Genomic DNA, 18,102 nt, shown 5'->3' with positions numbered 1-18,102 from the left:
AGTAAGAGGAGCTAAGGGTGGAGGTGGGGGAAATTTTGTAGAAGCTGAGTTTGCATAGCAGGCATAGGGGTTTTTGTTTTGTTTTTTAATGATTATTTGGGGTGAAGATTATAGGGGAACCTAATGTTCCCTCGAGTTACCCACAGCACTGCCACTGTTCCCATTGCCTTTGACTGGGCATTAATGCAGCTCCTACTCACTCTGATAGCTCCTCCTCCTTTCACCTCTCTCCCCAATATCCCAGGGCTAAATGGCGTGGAGCTCCTGGCTACCCGTGTACGTTCTAGGCCAGGGCGAACCAAAACGCAGAAGGATATTCGTGTTGCAGCGTAGCGTAGGGAGTCTGGGTTAGCCTTTGCGAACTTTCCAGGATAGTGCAAAGTTTTCTCATCTCGGGTGCATGTGGGCACCATGCGCCCGAGTTCTGGCTGGTAAGTCAACAGGGTCAGTCTCAGTAGCGTACTTTGCGAACGTTTTGAGGGAAGTGTGAAGTCCAGGGCTGCAGTGGATGGGCGTAAAACGCCGCACCCAGTTTCGTCTTAGGGCAACTCCCACCCCCCAGCCAGCATTTCCCCTTAATGCGCGTGCCCGTCAAGGTCCCCGCGTCCCTTCCCTTCAGGTCGCCTAACCAGCCTCTGTTTCCCTAACCTTTCCTGGTCCCTGCTTTCCCTTCTCCGTGGGACGGCCCTCGCCCACCCCCGCCGCTGCTCACTCGCGGGACTCGGCTGTCACTTTACTTTTCCGCGCCGCCTCCCCGCCCCCTCGCCAGGCCGACAGGGCAGCCCGCCTGTGCGCGCGCCCGCCCCCGCCCCCTCGCGGCCACGCGCCGGGAGGAGGCGGGGCGGAGCGGGCTTGGGGTGCAGGGAGGCGCGCGGCGCGGCACGGCCGACGTGGGGCTCGCGCTCTCGCGGTCTCTCCCGGGCGGGCACGCGGGCACGCGCACTCGCGGGAGCGCGCGCGGACGGCCGGGCGGCGGCAGCGTCTCACGGAGGCGGTGGCTTCACTTTCCAGGACTCAGGGGCGGCCACAGCAGCAGCCGCGGGCAGCAGCCTCGGGAGCCGGAGCTGGAACGGCCGCGGGCGGCGGTGGCGGCGCTGAGGGTGAGTCCGGGCGGGCGCGAGCCCGGTGGGGACAGGCGTGGCCGGGCGGCCGGGTGCGTGGTGCGCGGGTCCGGCTTTCGGTGACTAGACGGTCTGCGGGAACACCCCGTCCTCGGGGCCTCCCAGGCCCCCCCGCCCCCTCCCCCCGTCTCCGCAGCCGTCTCTCCCCGCGCTTGGGCTGGAGCCCGAGACCTGCGCGGACGCCCCTCCCTCAGGTATTCGCCCGGGCCTCGCCGGTGGCTCCCCCCTCCACCATTCCTCCCTGTCTCCGGCGTCCTCCCTCTGGCGGGCGCCCCCCCAACCTCGCCACCACGTCGCAGGTCTCTGCTTACACCGCTTGCGCCCTAGTTCTCTCCCCTGTTCCCCGGCGTGCCCCGTTCCCTGCGTCCCCTCCCGCGAGCCTCCTTGCCCCGGTTTCTCGCCTTTTCCACCCCTCCCCCCCTTCCTATCTCCCCCCGCCTCGTCCCTGCCTGCCCATCTTCTACCCCCTTCCGTTCTCAGTTCCCCATCCTTCGCCACCCTCCCAGCCCCTTTCCTCTCCCAGCCGCATCCTGGAACTAAGTCTTTGCAAAAGTACTGGATAAATGTCACGGTGGAAAGTGCCCGGCTTGATCTTTTGCTATTTTCCCTAATTGCATAATTGCTGCACATGGTGTCTCTCCTGGTGAGTGCCGGGTCTGGCTCCCCCGCCGCCGCACCCCCGTGGCCCTCCTGGGGAAGACCTTGTGGGGTGTGTTTGTGTATACCCTGGTATGAAGTGTGTGTTGTATTGGTCTTTTGTGAAGCCTAGCGCTTGTCACAGTTTGGAGCCGAAGCCCATTTTTCTCTGGTCTCTTCTCTGCAGCCCCCACTGGCCTGGTTTGAAACTGGATTCCCTCTGCCCTCCTCCTTCCACTTCTCCCCCTCTCTTCTCTCATAATGTTTTGATCCTTTTGCCCTTTACCATTTCTAATGAAGATGAAGCATAGCTTCTTGTGGCTTTTTTTTTTTTTTTCCCCACGACCAACCAGAAATGTCCAATCTATCTTCCCTTAAGGAAATTAAGGCCGCTTTAGAAAGACATCATCCTGTGCTCGGTGGCTGTTAGACCTATTTGCATGTTTTCAAGATTCATCGTTTTGTATTGTGTATTCTTGAGAGTCTACTCAAATATTTTTATTTAAAAGTACAAAAGGAAGTCCTAGGGTTTACCTTCAGATTAGCGCTTTGGAAAGATTTTAAGCTTTTCTTAGTTTTTTTTATTCCCTATTCTTTAAAAAGCGTGTTTCTGAATATGTGATAATAATTCAGTCTGGACCTTGGAATTTAAATAATTGTCTCAGCGATTTGGATGCTCTGGCTCTTTAGCGTTTTGTATGCGGGTTGATGCTGATGATGGAGTGTTTTCATATAATGTCATACCCTATTTTATCTCCCCCAGAACATAGCACCTTTTCCTCCAAAATTGTGTTTCATTTTACATTTTAGAAAAGTTTAGAAATGTGAGTAAGAAGACAAATAACAAGATATTAAATGACAGAATTAAGCATTTTCCTGTTGTAAAAGCTCAAATGAACATTGCTTTTGCAGTTTTATAACATGAGAAACAGTTATAAGGCTTATCTGAGCAGTAATCGAATTTATGAAGTGACTATAGTTGCTTTTACGTTATCAGTTATATTTGTAACTGAATCATTTCATTTTTATGGAACATGTGAATTTCATTTACTATATTGCTGATTTCCAGGACTGTAATTACCACATAGAGTACATAGCTAATACAGGCTTAATTTGTGTGTTGAAGAAGGAACAATATCTAAACTCTAAATTTAACACGTTTGAGGAAAGTCTGTCTTCTATTTTATGTTTAGAAGCCAAGTTTTACTTTGAGTCTATATTTAAAAATATAGAGTTAAATATCTTATTAGCTTTAAAACGATCATTGAAGAGGAGCTCTGTGTTTATAACCTTGGAATTTAAGTTTATCTTCTAGATTAGATGATTTGATCAAATTAGCTAATTAGGAATTGATATTGAAGATAATTTTAAAATGCCGATTTAGAAGATAACTTTAAAGAGTTTTAATTCATGACTTTTTATTCATTTATACTTTGGAAAGAGAAAACACCAATTTTATATTTATACCTAATTAAAATGCTTGTGGACTGCTTTTTCTTCATAAAAATTACTTGCCACCTGAGTGGTGCAATAATTTTTTTCCAGTACTTTTTTCTGTAATTAGGCATTTAAAAACCAAAATCAGGGTAAAGTTGCCTTTTTCTTGATATTTGAAGAAGATATGAAAACTTTGTTTCTGACAGTTTCTGTAGTGGTTATTAGTGGTGTCAGATGAATTTATCATCTGTAGGTTAAGATTTGGATGAAATAAAGTATCTGAGGTCAAAAGTGGAAATAAAATTTTTTTCTCTATGGTGAAATTATAGAAATTATACCTCTATTTGAGTTTCTCTTTTTATGGAAAGGAATAAAACTTGAGTATATCATCATACAATTTATTTATGTAAAGTTCAAAGATGGGCAAGATGTGGTATTAGAGGTTAGGGTAGTGACAGGAGAGGTGAATATGCTGTTTTTTTGGCCTGGATACTGGTAACACAAGTGTGTTCAGTACATGACAACTCATTGGCCAACACTCACTATTTGTGTACTGTTCTGTATGTATGTTACACTTCAAGAATTTTTCTTCAGTGAAGCATTTCTTTTAATACTTACCTCTATTGGCCTTCTTTTAGTATCCAGATACTCAGTACTTCTCCATTCATTTCTTGATCTGTCAATTTTCTAAACTCCATCAGCCAAACACACTGAGACCCAAACCCATTTGTTAATAACCGCTTTGTGGAGCTATAACCCACAAAATGCAAAACTCACCTTTTCAAAATATATAGTATACTAAGTGGTCTTAGTATATATTCACAAGGTTGTGCAACCATCACAACTATCTGATTTTAGAACGTTTTCAGCACCTTAAAAAAAAAAAAAAACACCATCCCTATTAGCACTCACTCCCTATTTGGATATTTTTAATCGTTTTTTAAAATTAATTAATTAATTTAGTTAGTAATCTCTACACCCAACATTAGGCTCAAACTCACAACCCCGAATTGGCATGCTCTACCAACTGAGTCAGCCAGGTTCCACATTGTGGTATTTTTTAATAGTTCTCTAGAGAGACTAGTTTTAGTTTTCCTATATTCTGAAGCAATTTTTGAAATTTGGGCTTCAGATTATGGCTCAGATTGAACCATTGAGTAATCTTTCAAGTAATTATATGCTCATTGCATTATTAGTATGCAAATGTACATAAATAAGAACATGAAGAAGAATGTGTGTGTGTGTATATATATATACCTATAACTATATAAATGTGTATATGTAAATATATACAACTAATGTAATATATAATTGAAACTGTAGGTATAGTTTATTAAGCTGAGGCTCCATGTTCAGTAAAAAAGAATTTCATTTCATTTAGGTTTCCGTATATTGGTCATGTAATGGATTGCTTCTGGTTTGGGATGTTTAAAATGAATTCTTACTCATTTCACATTTCTTAAAATATTGCCAACAGCATTTTGCTATATCCAAGGACCTTTCCCTGAGAATTGTTCTCTTTCTTACTTCCATGTGCTCTAACATGCTTTTATATATACATACTAGATTTTAAACTTCTGATATATTTTAACTGAAAGAAGTAAGCTGGAAAAAAAATCAATGTTAAATCCAAGGGTAAGAATTAAAGTGAAATAAAAATGAAAAAAAAGCAAGAAATATGTTAGGACTGTTAGAGCTAGACGTGAAACATACTGATATAAAATTTCAGTATTCTATTAAGTGACTTTAATGCTCATAAAAGGTGTCACAGCTGTGGAGACTGATGCTCTCCATTTACAGAATAGGTAGAAGAGCAGTCAGATTTCTCTGTCAATGTGTTTCAGAGCAGCTTGTGCAGATCTATTTTGTTTGGCATGGGGGATGGGAGCTGATGGAGTTGAGAGGGGTGGTGGTGTGTTTTGTGTGATGTCTCACGGAAGGCATACAGTATTTTCTGTTGACTCTTCACCTCTCTGTGCTTCCTGATTTTTTCATTCTGTTATGCTGCATTTTGGTTAGCCTTACAATAAAAATTTCAATCCATTAAAGATTTGTATTATGAAATCACTTAGATTTAGAGCAAGCTGTAAGTTAAATCTTCGGTAATGATGAATTTTCATCATTGTCAAGTAGCTATATATTTAGACTAATTATAGTAATAAAAAACAGTGCTTTATTTGAGGTATCTTTCTTTTACAAAGTGGTTATTAGGTGACAGTAACGTGGTGAGCACAAGGCCCTTTAGAGTCTGGGCATTGATTGGTCAGTTTTGTTTTGAATTTGTCAGTACACTTCTAAGCTAGTTTGGTCATAAGGGATGTATTCATAGAAATCAAACTCAGAAATTGATTTTGATGGGATGATAGTTGAGAAGGGATGTCCCTTTTCACTTACTAGAATTTTTTTGTATCTGCTCTCCAGGTTATAGCAGCTATTATGTGTCAAGGTATTAAGGAAGTTGAGTTGATAATCAGAGCTGCTTGGGGAGCATGAACTCAGAGCAAAGGGAATTTGAAAGCCTTCAGGGATATTTTATCCAAGACTGGAAAAAAAAATAAAAAAGAGCCCTTCAGCCTCTCAAGACAGTCTCCATTTCTTGTGAAACACAGTTGCTTGGTATATTGCTCGATCAGTGCTGACACCATCATGTGGTTCAGTTTTTATTTAGAATCATGTGGGCCTCTGTGTTCTTTTGTGTTCTTCTGTTATCAGAAGATAACAATTGACTAGTTTGGAGGATTTTAATTTAGTAGTTTTCGGAATTTTTAGAGTTGTACAACATCACCATTACCTAATTTAAGAACATTTTCATTACCCCAAAAGGATACTTCATACCTATTAGCAGTCCTTCCCCATTTTTCTCTCATTCCTATTCCCTGGCAACCACTTATTGACTTCTCTGTCTCTGTGAATCTGCCTATTCTGGACAGTTCATGTAAATGGAATCATACAGTTTGTTGTCTTTTGTGACTGGCTTCTTTCACTTACCATAATGTTTTCAAAGTTCATTCATGTTGTAGTGTGTACATATTGTGCCTCATTCCTTTATATGGCTGAATAATATTCCATTGTGTGGCTGTATCACATTTGGTTTATCCATTTATCAGTTAGTGGACATTTGAGTTGTTTCCTCTTTTTGGCTTTATGAATAATGTTACTATGAACGTTTTGTGTATATATTTTGTGTGTTTTCATTTTCTTTCTCAGGGCATTTTGAGAGAAAAGTTTTGGCAACTCCCAAAGCTGATTTGTAAGTGACCACTGTATTCATTGTATATTAGTTTTACTTCTACTTTGAGGCTCACTTTCTCTCTATTCTAAAGGTAGTCCTCCCATGACTAAACAAATGATCTTTGATTTTTAATCCAGGATCTAAAATGTCCACTGAGGCACAAAGAGTTGATGACAGTCCAAGCACTAGTGGAGGAAGTTCTGATGGAGACCAACGTGAAAGTGTTCAGCAAGAACCCGAAAGAGAACAAGTTCAGCCCAAGAAAAAGGAGGGAAAAATATCCAGCAAAACAGCTGCTAAATTGTCGACTAGTGCTAAAAGGTACCTCAATAATTATCCCTTTTTAGTTTTAGTATCAATTTATTGTCTTAAGTTCTATCTTTCTGTAGTATTTAATCATTTTTCTGGGATGTGGACCATGAAATTCATGGATTTTTCTTTCTTCTTCAAGATTATTTCTTTTACAGTGTTTTAATTGTAGGCAATATGAGCTAAAGTTAGTCACTTAACCAACTGAGCCACCCAGGTGCCCCGAACTTTTTCGTTTTTTTTTTTTTTTTAAAGATTTTATTTATTTATTTGAGAGAGAGAGAGAGAGAGAAACAGCATGAGAGGGGAGAAGGTCAGAGGGAGAAGCAGGCTCCCCGCTGAGCCGGGAGCCCGATGTGGGACTCGATCCCGGCACTCCGGGATCATGACCTGAGCCGAAGGCAGTCGCCTAACCAACTGAGCCACCCAGGCGCCCCCGAACTTTTTAGTATTTAAAGTCAGTTAAACAGTATGGCAGATTCATAAAAATATATATCCATAGTGTGTTTGTATGTGTTTATTATTAATTGAGCATATATAGGAAAATGTGTGTAAAAGTGTGATAGTTTGATTTACTTGACCATAAATATTTTCCTCTCTTCTGTTACACAGGATAGTGAGTAGGATTCTATTAAAATAGTTGTTGAATGATGTGTATTTTCTACTACTCCCTGTTAGTGAAGTTAGAACTGCTGAAGTTCAACAGATACATCTTGGTTTCATTATATAAGGCAGTGGATCCATCTTGATACAGATTTTTTTTTTCTCTAGACAATAGATCTGGAAGGTAGATAGTTGGGTGATTCTCTTTTGCCACTTCAGTTGCTTATGATGAGAGAAATATGCTTTAATATTGTTTATAGAAAATCTCTTGGAAAATAATTTAAAAGTAGACTAAATTGAGTACAGTTTTTCCTGATTTTGTGGTTTAATGTTCTAATAGCTTTTAAAAGATATCAAATAGGAAGCATAGTGAAAGCATTTTGTAAGTTTTAGGCATAGTGGAATGTCTGAATGTTGAATGGTAGTTTTATATTTTATTGGGTAGTATGGATTTAGGGGGTCCTTTCCTGAAGAACAAAAACCATTATGGTCTAGCAGACCTTGTTTCCTTCTGGCCTAGTCAATTCATAGGATCAGGAAGAACCATCTCAGGCCTCCATGTGGCATGAGTTTCTAGGAAGAGATGTTGGAGTGATAGTGGTCAGCAACTCATTCCAAGGGACTGTGGTAGTCATCCCCTTTCCCAAAAGCGTGTTGCTGATCCCTGACTTCTGTTGAAGGAGTTGTGTGGAAGTCAGATTGTCTCAAACTTTAAGACTTTATGCTCGAACATGCCTGTGTGGGGAAAAGGTTTCCATTTGTTTTTGCTGTCACACCACACAAGTCTGGAGGCCTTAGCTGGCTGACCTGACCCCTCTGCTGCCAAAACACAGAATGACCTGCTGCTGGGAAATGGGGGGTTGAGTTAGTGTGGATAAGAAAGGTAAGAATGGAGAAAATATGGCATCCAGATGAAAGAAAGGAGCTTCGGGTGGGTGAGAGACACTCAGGTACAGAGTGTGGCTGCATTTACACGAGGAAACGATCATTCAGTCCTCAGCTTCTGATAGTAAGGGTTTCCACGTGGCATCTTCAGCTTGTCAGAAAAGGGAGAGGATGGGCTGGCCAGGTCTGTGGGGAGTAGGGTCTAGATAGTGCTTCTCCTGGCTCTGCTCAGTTCTCCCATGATTGCTAGTTAGCAAAGTCTGCTTCTTGAAGCCCTGCCTTTTCCCCTGGTTGGGGGTACCACCATAAAATCCCTCAAAATCATATTTCTTGAGTGATGTGTCAAAAGACCAAATTCTGCTTATGAGAGATTATTAAATGTACCATGTGTGAAAGTGAGGATTGCATGAATTTTTTCAAGTACATGGATCATCTTTTACTTCATTTTACTACAGTGTGTAAAACAAAGTATAGTTTATGTATTTAAACCTAGTCCGCCCCACCCTTTTAGGTAGGGGAAAAGATGTAGTATTGAGATGGTGTGTGTGTAAAGAATCCAAGAAGTGCCTCATTGGCACGTAATAGAAATCAGTATTATTGCATTGGTTAAAGTAGGAAGTATTGTCTGTAGGAAGAGTTGTTTCTTTACTGAAGGAATCCCTCCACTGACAGATTCATTCTTGTAAATGATTTTTTTTTTTAAAGATTTTATTTATTTGAGAAAGAGAGACATGAGTGGGAGGGAAGGACAGAGGGAGAGGCAGAGGGAGAAGCAGACTCCCCGCTGAGCAGGGAGCCTGATGCAGGGCTCAATCCCAGGACCCTGAGATCATCACCTGAGCTGAAGGCAGACGCATAACTGAGATTTTTTTTTTTTAACAAAACATGTTTCGACACAAAATCATTAGTTCTTCAATTATAGCACATTTCATGCAATTGAGCACCTATGTACAAAGTGCTTTTCTTGAGTTACTATAAAATGCATGTAATCACAGCATCTGAGTATTTCTAGTTTAACAACAGCACTGTGTCCTCAAAGGCTAACATATATCTCATTTTCCTAAAGTTTATCAAGTGAACTTGAAAAATATCTACAGGGGCACCTGGGTGGCTCAGTCGTTAAGCATCTGCCTTCGGCTTAGTCATGATCCCAGGGTCTTGGGATCAAGCCCTGCATTGGGCTCCCTGCTCTGCAGGAGGCCTGCTTCTCCCTCTCCCACTCCTCCTGCTTGTGTTCCCTCTTTCGCTGTGTCTCTCTCTGTCAAATACATAAATAAAACTTTAAAAAGAATATCTACAAGACTTTAACTGGCACAGGGTCTATAAATGACAGCATCAGTGTATGAGACATTACTAGATGCCAGATAGATGCTTTATCACATTTAGTCCTCACAACAGCCCTGTGAAGATGGTACCATTATTATCTCCATTTCACAGAAAAGGAAACCCAGGATTAGAAATGTTAAATTATGTATCTAAGATCACAAGGCTATTAAATGCCAGAACCTATAATGAAACCCAGACCCCACCTCCTAGAGTTCAAGCTCTGCACTGCTTCTGATAAATATCTCTTATAAAATGACACCATATGGAAAAGACTTCTCATCTGAATAAAAACCAATTAACGATAATAAGAATTTTATTTTGAAACTACCTCTAACTTTGAATCTTCTGATTAATACTGGGATCTTAATATCCATGGAAGATCCAATCCCTATAATAAACTCAAGGTTCTAAGGCAGCCAGTAAGTAAATACTGTGACCCTCTTATGGTAGGCACTGTAGATATAATGATGAATTTAAAAGACGTGGTTGGGGGCGCCTGAGTGGTTCAGTCGTTGGGCGTCTGCCTTCGGCTCGGGTCATGATCCCAGGCTCCTGGGATCGAGCCCCGCATCGGGCTCCCTGCTCGTGAGGAAGCCTGCTTCTCCCTCTCCCACTCCCCCTGCTTGTGTTCCCTCTCTCACTGTCTCTGTCAAATAAATAAATAAAATCTTAAAAAAAAAAATAAATATATAAATAAATAAAAGACGTGGGTGTTTGCCCTCATGGTTCTCAATTTTTTTTCTCAGTTGTTAGAACTTAAGCAAAGATGACAAAAATAACTCCACTATCAACTAAATTGGGGGAAAGGAAGAGTGAAGAATTAAGCTTTATCTTTTAACTTAAAAAATCAGAGGGAAGCAGCATTTTTATACTTAAAATCCATAATAAATGATTAAGTCACTTCAGATACTGTCACCCATAAATCACCTAAAGATCTTCTAGAGGAAGGTTATGAATCACAATTTTAAAATTACAGATTCGGGGGCGCGTGGGTGGCTCAGTCAGTTAAGCGTCTGCCTTCAGCTCAGGTCATGATCCCAGGGTCCTGGGATCAAGTCCCGTGATGGGCTCCCTGCTCCGCAGAGAGCCTGCTCCTCCCTCTCCCTCTCCCCCTCCCCCATGCCTGTGCTCACACTCTCTCTCTCTGTCAAATGATTAAGTCACTTCAGGTACTGTCACCCATAAACCACCTGGAGATCTTCTGGAGGAAGGTTCTGGCATTTAGTAGCGTTGAAGAACATGTAGAAAACATGTGGAAACATGTTTTCTTAAAAAAAACCCTCAGTTTTCAAGTATTATAGAAAAGTAATGTAGGGTAGGATACAGGAAACATTTAAGTAGGTATTTTATTTAAATAATGGTATAAATTAATTTCATCTGTTTTGAGCGAAGAGGAAGATTATAGTTATATCTTTGATCAAGTTTTGCTCTTTGGCAAGAATAAGACATTGGCATACTCTTATCATAGTCTGTTCTCTTGATAATGTCTGTATCACTCCTGTTCTCAAGTATGTAGTTGGACTGTGTCTGGCAGTGACAAAATTTGATGAATTTATTAAATTGACTAGTCAGTTCAATAAAATAACTATTTTGAGCTTGTCATTGAATTGACTGCACTGCTTTCAAGTGTTGATACATTTGTAAATGTGAATTTTATTTTATTTTTTTAAAGATTTTTTTATTCATTTGAGAGAGAGAGCACAAGTAGGGGGAGCAGCAGAGGGAGGGGAGAAGCAGACTCCTCGCTGAGCAGGGAGCCCTATGTGGGACTTGATCCCAGGACCCTGGGATCATGATCTGAGCCGAAGGTAGATGCTTAACCAGCTGAGCCACCCAGGTGCCCTGCAAATGTGAATTTTAAATCACATTTATTCCAAATTAACTTTGGAGTAGAAATTGTGATTTTACTGAACATAATAGAATGTTGTAGGAATGAATGCTATTTGGTTTTAGACTAAATATTTGTTAGGTTGAAAGGTGGATTCCGGTGTGTTCCAGCATAAACCTTTATTATATCGGCTCTTAGTTTTCTACATTAGAATGAAGTAGAACTCTTCATAAATATCTTTTGTACTGACTTAACCTTCTTGGTTCTAAATGTATATATAGAAACTTCTTAATGTTTCTGAAATCAGGATGCATCTTACAGTTGATGTGCAAAATCATTTAATTGATGGTATCTTAAAAAGCACAGATATATAGTTTATATCACCATTCAGAATTAAACTTTAGGCTTATTATTTGCAATGGCTGTTTTCTGGGTTAATTCAGATACTACTTTGACATTTATATATTTATTTATTTTTAAAGATTTTATTTATTTGAGAGAGAGAGAGAGCATGAGTGCATGAGCAAGGGGAGGGGGAGAAGCAGGCTCCCCACTGAGCCTGGAGCCCAACACGGGGCTCAATCCCAGGACCCTGGGATCATGACCTGAGCCAAAGGCAGACACTTAACTGGCTGAGCCACCCAGGCGCCCACTACTTTGAAGTTCAAAATATTTTAGTGATTAATGGTGTGATGTTTTTCTTCCTGAGAATAATTTCATTTTTGAAGAATTTGACCAGTTGATTCAGTTGGTTAGAATAGAAGTTCTCAGGTGACCAAGGAATACAGTCTGTAGAGGAGTATAGAAAGTCATTTTGGTGGGATGAAGTTTTTTTGTTTTTGTTTTTAAATAACTGCTAAGAAAATATCTTTGTGAATAGCTATGTCCAAATATTCTTGTTCTACTTGGACCTGAGTGAGTTACTGAATTTTCTTTAGCCTGAAATATGTGTGTGTGTTTTAAACATGTCAGTACTTATGTACTGCTTCATTTTTCTGAACCATTAATTCAATGTGTTGATGTTAAAATGAATGCTTCATATCTTCTCCATTTTGTATAATTTTGATACTATATTCTTCATTTAAGTCTAAATGAATCATGATTGTTATTTCTCTTCCCCTCCCCCCACTCCATTCTTTTTAGCAAATCACAGTCACATGCAGTACTCTTAACCATTCCTGGAACAGTTAAGGTATTAGGTTAAGTCTTACAAACTGAAATTTAGTTTGTATTTTGCTTCTGATTTGTCTCAGTAACTATGTGCAATTCCTGACTTCTGTATCATAATAACCAAAGAAGTGGCATTGCTGGATGGAAATTGGGAATTTAGGCAGTTGTCTAGTTGATTTATGTCTAAAGAAATAATTTTGTCTTACAAGTTCTGATAAGAGAGAGGCTTTTTGTTTATTTGACTTAGCAAGATAATTACCTGTCTTTAACCTTATCAGTGTACAATAACTAGCCTTAGTTTCCTTATCTTTTAAATGGGAAATGATAAAACAGTAATATTAGAGAATTCTGTGAGATTTATTTAGTTCACTTTTAATAGACTAAAATCATCATGTGAAAGGTATGCTGTAAGTGTGAATTATTGATACTTTTTCATTTTTCCTCACCCTAAGAGACAGTGCCTGAAATAGCTACCTTCCTTACCTTACATGTCAAGACTGAGAAACTTAATACATACCATGATCACAACTTTTGAGGAAAAATTGAATTGCTGTTGTTAAAAGCAGTGGGACATTTTGCAACTGTTTAAATAGCAATTCTTAATATAATCTTTTCTGTCAAGAAATAAAACCATTCTTAGGTGTGGCACAAAATACGTTTTAATATATTGACTCACTGCTTAGAGTTGTCAAATTTATCAGTAAATTGGTTTTTATATTGAATAATTAGATCTGGAATTATAGACATCCAGAGGGGTTCCCTTATAGAATCATTTGATAGAAAATTATGAATATCAGTTTTTTTTAAAGTAGACTCCACGCCCAGCATGGAGCCCAACATAGAGCCAAACTCATGACTGTGAGATCGAGACGTGAGCTGAGATCAGGAGTCTGACGGAGTCTTTTGTACTGACTTAACCTTCTTGGTTCTAAATGTACATATAGAAACTTCTTAATATTTCTGAAATCAGGATGCATCTTACAGTTGATGTGCAAAATCATTTAAATGATGGTATCTTAAAAAGCACAGATATATAGTTTATATCACCATTCAGAATTAAACTTTAGGCTTATTTGCAATGACTCTGTTTTCTAGGTTAATTCAGATACTACTTTGACATTTATATATTTATTTTTAAAGATTTTATTTATTTGAGAGAGAGAGCCACCTACTTAACCTGTTGAGCCACCAAGGTGCCCCTGATTTATCAATTTTTTAAACCAAAAGGGACAGTGTAAGCATGGAGCACAATGAGTTATTTGAAAATCCCAAAGAAATTCTGTTAAAAAACTTTCTTTGACAGTTTAAGCTTGCTGTTTTGAATGGCTATTTTTTTGGTCTTCTTGGTTTAAAAACAATTCATAGTTGTTATTCATGTTTCTAGTAACTAATTAAGCACTGCAGAGACATTTTTAATGGAAAGCAACATTTTTCTGTCCAAATACCTTCCCTATCCCAGTTTTATTCCCTTGAAGCAAACTCTTTTACCCCTCTCTGATTTTAGTCCTTCTGTTGGTGTTTCTGCATAACTCTAAATTATATACAGTACTTACAGCTATTTGTTGAATTGTTTTTGTTTTTGAAGATTTTATTTATTTGACAGAGAGAGAGTGAGAGCAGGAACACAAGCAGGGGGATTGGGAGAGGGAGAAGCAGGCTTCCCGCCGAGCAGGGAGCCCGATGCGGGGCTCGATCCCAGGACCCCGGGATCATGACCTGAGCTGAAGGCAGATGCTTAACGACTGAGCCACCCAGGCGCCCTATTTGTTGAATTTTTAACTTAAATAATATCTTTTGACTCTCTGCTATGAAATTTGAGGATGTAGCTTGTTTACCTACTCTTCTTTCCGTTTCCCTCCTCCCAGTTAACAATAGTTACATTAAAAAAGGAGTAGTGGTTGTCTTTCATAACTAAATAAAATATTTAAGCCACTATTTCTTATTCTTTCAATTTTTTTTCTTTCTTCTTCTTTTCAAAGATTTTATTTATTTATTTGACAGAGAGAGACACAGCCAGAGAGGGAACACAAGCAGGGGGAGTGGGAGAGGGAGAAGCAGGCTTCCCACAGAGCAGGGAGCCCGATGCGGGGCTTGATCCCAGGACCCTGGGATCATGACCTGAGCTGAAGGCAGATGCTTAATGACTGAGCCACACAGGCTCCCCCTTATTCTTTCAGTTTTCAACAGTATTTCTTGGTTCCCTACTTTGTAAAATGGGGATATTAATACCTTCATTCTGCCTCCATCTTCTCAAACTGGTTTCAGTTTGGTACACTTAATTTTACACCTTGAAGGTTAGTAATATTTACATTGCATAGCACAGCTACAATGCATCTTCTTTGTGTTGTCAGTAAGTAAACGACCAATAAATTGCCAGTGCTTTTACTATAACTAAATATTCAGTGCCAGATCAAACAATTTTAGGATTAGATTTCCTACAGGTCCAATATCTTGATCTCTAGAATACCCAACGAGTCATAACATTAGGCCAAATAGGTCAAATCTCTCTTTTCTTCCCCTTAACATTGGTTACTTGATTAAAAAAGTTTTACATTTTAGTTTCCTTCATATTTGGTCTATGGTTTTGTTACACAGGTGTTTTTCTTCTGGGATTTCTGGTTGTCTTTTTCTCCCCACCTCCATTCAATAATGTGTCTTTATTATATTCTTAAGCACTCTGCAGTCCCCTCTTGTCTGTCTCAACCTGTTTAATTTACACCTGTCTGCTTTGTCTTCCAGAAGTACACTGAAATTCTCATTTCCTTCTCTTTGCTGTTTATTCCTTTTTGCACTTTCGGTATTTTGCCTCCCTGCTCCTTCCTGCCTGCCCCAAGTGGGATCTTGAAGGAGGGGGAGGTGAATGTGTGTGTGCTCAGTTTGCTATCATTAACCTGGGCTTACTTGGTTAGTTTTGAAGTACCTGTTTTAGACTTCTGTATGAAATTCATAAAGGGTGTTCGCCAGTATCAGATCTTTGAGATTTCTCATTTAATTATGGGCTGCATATACTTTAAAAAGATCTGTTTATTTGAGAGAGAGAGAGACCGTGCGCCTTAGCCTGTGTGCGGTTAGGGGAGGGGCAGCAGGAAAGAATCTTCAAGCAGACTCCCCAGTGAGCATGGAGCCCTACATGGGCTTGATCCCAAGACCCACGAGATCATGACCTGAGCCGAAACCAAGAGTCTGACGTTTAACTGACTGAGCTACCCAGTTGGCCCTGGGCTGTATATACTTTATGTGCATGTGAACACATCACAGAATCCGTATTAGAAGGAATCATGATTTAAAATGAAACAAATCCTAGTTAACCTCTTCATTTTATAGAATGGAAAATAAACCTCTTTATTTTATAGGACAGAAAATTGAGGCTGAGGGAGAGGATGCAGATGTGAGCAGTCTTTTTATCAAGAACTCTCAATTAATGGTAGAGCAGAATTAAAATGAAAGTTTTTTTGGTTTTGAATTTATTAGTCTTGCTCAGCTTTGTAATGCCTCCCCAACCTTGAATCACATGGCTTAGAAAAGTGAAAATTATGTTAGTAGCATGCAGTTCCTTTAGGAATTTGAAGCCAATCCTCTTGGAGGAGTCATGCTGTTTCTGTATTTTTGTTTGTTGTATTGAAAAAGATGTGAAATGAAATTCTTTGAGAGTAAATGTTTTTGTTCAGATTCTTATTTTTTAAGGTACTTTAGTTACCTGTCATCCATTTACCGTCACAGTAATTACCAGATAGCAGGTATCCAGTTAGCAAATCCTCATATTTAAAAAGCAAAGGAGAAGAAGTGGTTTTGAGAATTTTTTTTGTATTTGCTTTAACAAAGCCTATGTTTAATAATGCATGAATGATAGTTAAGAGATTGCTTAGTCTCAAACAATGTAGCACTGTTAGCCTTTGTATATGTATATAAGGGGTTGGGTGCAGTTAAAAGTCAAAGTAAAAAAAAAAACAGGACAAAAGCAGATTTTTAAAAAAGTTCTTTTTGCAATGCAATGACATTAAGATGATTATCCCCATATTATTAGGATAGTTCTTGCAAAAGGAATAGTGTCAGATTGGAAAGTCTCAATCTGCTCCAACCTAGAGGCATCAGGGAGGAATACCATGTATATTTGGATAGCAGTTTCAGGTGTTGGAATGAGATCCTGATAATTCTTTCTTTACCAGTTGATTGGATCACTCAGAATGCTTGGATTCAACTTAATAATCATCTTTCTGTCTTATGTGGAGGTGTTCTAGTGCAAATCAGAAGTTGGAATGATCCATAAATAATGTGACAAAGGTATCTAATTTACATTAGAAATTTTGGTTATTATCAGTGGTTCAGAGAAATTTTTTTTTTTTTTAAAGATTTATTTGTTTGAGAGAGAGAGAGAGAGAAAATGTGGGCGAGCGGTGCAGAGGGGCAGAGGGGCAGAGGGAGAGAGAGAGAAGCAGACTCCCTGCTGAGCACAGAGCTGGGCATGGGGCTTGAGCTCACAACCCTGGGATCATGACTTGAGCCAAGAGTTCGACTGTTAACTGACTGAGCCACCCAGGTGTCCTGGTTAGATGAAGTTTTTAGTGTTTTTCTACAGGCTGCATGTACTGATAATGGGCAATCTTTTTACCCTTTGTAGGTGCATTGCCAAAATCAAGGCAGAAGTTATGGCTTGGTTATTATAATATATGATGATTTATATAGTGTTAGTATTTCAAAAAAAATATAAATGGGAAATATTTGTGTAAAAGTATAACATTTTAGTGGACTACTAAGACAGTGAAGACATTTTAACATAACTTTGTCTTTATTTTAAAGAATTCAGAAGGAACTTGCAGAGATTACGTTGGACCCTCCTCCCAACTGTAGGTAAGTACTTACGGATTTTTATTTATTTGTATCTTTTGCACAAGGTATAATTGAACCGTTGGTCTGATGTACAACTGTTGTAATTTGATTAGTAAAATATCATTGTAGTTTGAATTTAAATGACTGTGGAGGACGGTTATTGTTTCTGTGCAGAAATGGAATACTTATCAAGTCTGTTTGTAGAGGTATAGTGGGGTTGCCAAACAGAGTAATGCAATAACAATAAGATAATGAAATTATAGAGTAACAAATACAATTATCTTTCAGTGGAATAGGTGTTGGGGCCTTAAATGATTTCTTTAATGATAGAATAATAGTGTGGCTAAAATATTTGCTATTTGATAATTCACTTGTTACTTTGTTGGAAATTGATTTTTAAAAGTACTGGAACATTAAACTCTTTTTTCATGGTTTACATTATTTCTTGGCTGTAGCTAAGTAAGAATGGGTGATTTGAGGCAGTGATGTTAAATTTAAAACTCTCTCCTTTATGACCGCATTCTTCAATTTTCTGGTCAGTTTATTTATAAGAAGTAATAGTGCTTGCCTGGAAATGATTAATGATATACAGGTAGATAGAGGAAGAGGAGAAAAATGACCTCCTACCTTATACTAGATCTTGGGTCTGATGCAATAGTTGGAAGATTGGCTGTTGGTCTAATATAAAACATTTCTTTCTGTTTTGATATGAGGTCAGTGTTGGAACC

The 18,102-nt window shown here is 39.3% G+C and overlaps 1 protein-coding gene across 2 annotated transcripts in view; it reads left to right on the top strand.

Moving 5' to 3' along the window:
- The first annotated feature begins 871 nt into the window (after positions 1–871).
- UBE2E2 (ubiquitin conjugating enzyme E2 E2) overlaps positions 872–18,102 on the top strand; it is a 372,538-nt gene continuing 355,307 nt past the window's right edge. The window contains exons 1-3 of one of the 2 annotated variants that reach the window (XM_027586093.1): positions 872–1,100; positions 6,564–6,747; positions 17,345–17,395. In XM_027586093.1, coding sequence (XP_027441894.1) covers positions 6,572–6,747; positions 17,345–17,395 — 227 coding nt within the window. In that variant the 5' untranslated portion in view covers positions 872–1,100; positions 6,564–6,571. The remainder of the gene's footprint in view (positions 1,101–6,563; positions 6,748–17,344; positions 17,396–18,102) is intronic. The other variant, XM_027586094.2, reaches the window with a different exon arrangement.

The sequence above is a fragment of the Zalophus californianus genome, chromosome 1 (assembly GCF_009762305.2).
Source record: "Zalophus californianus isolate mZalCal1 chromosome 1, mZalCal1.pri.v2, whole genome shotgun sequence".
Taxonomy (NCBI): domain Eukaryota; kingdom Metazoa; phylum Chordata; class Mammalia; order Carnivora; family Otariidae; genus Zalophus; species Zalophus californianus.
This window is presented reverse-complemented; position numbering and strand designations above follow the sequence as displayed.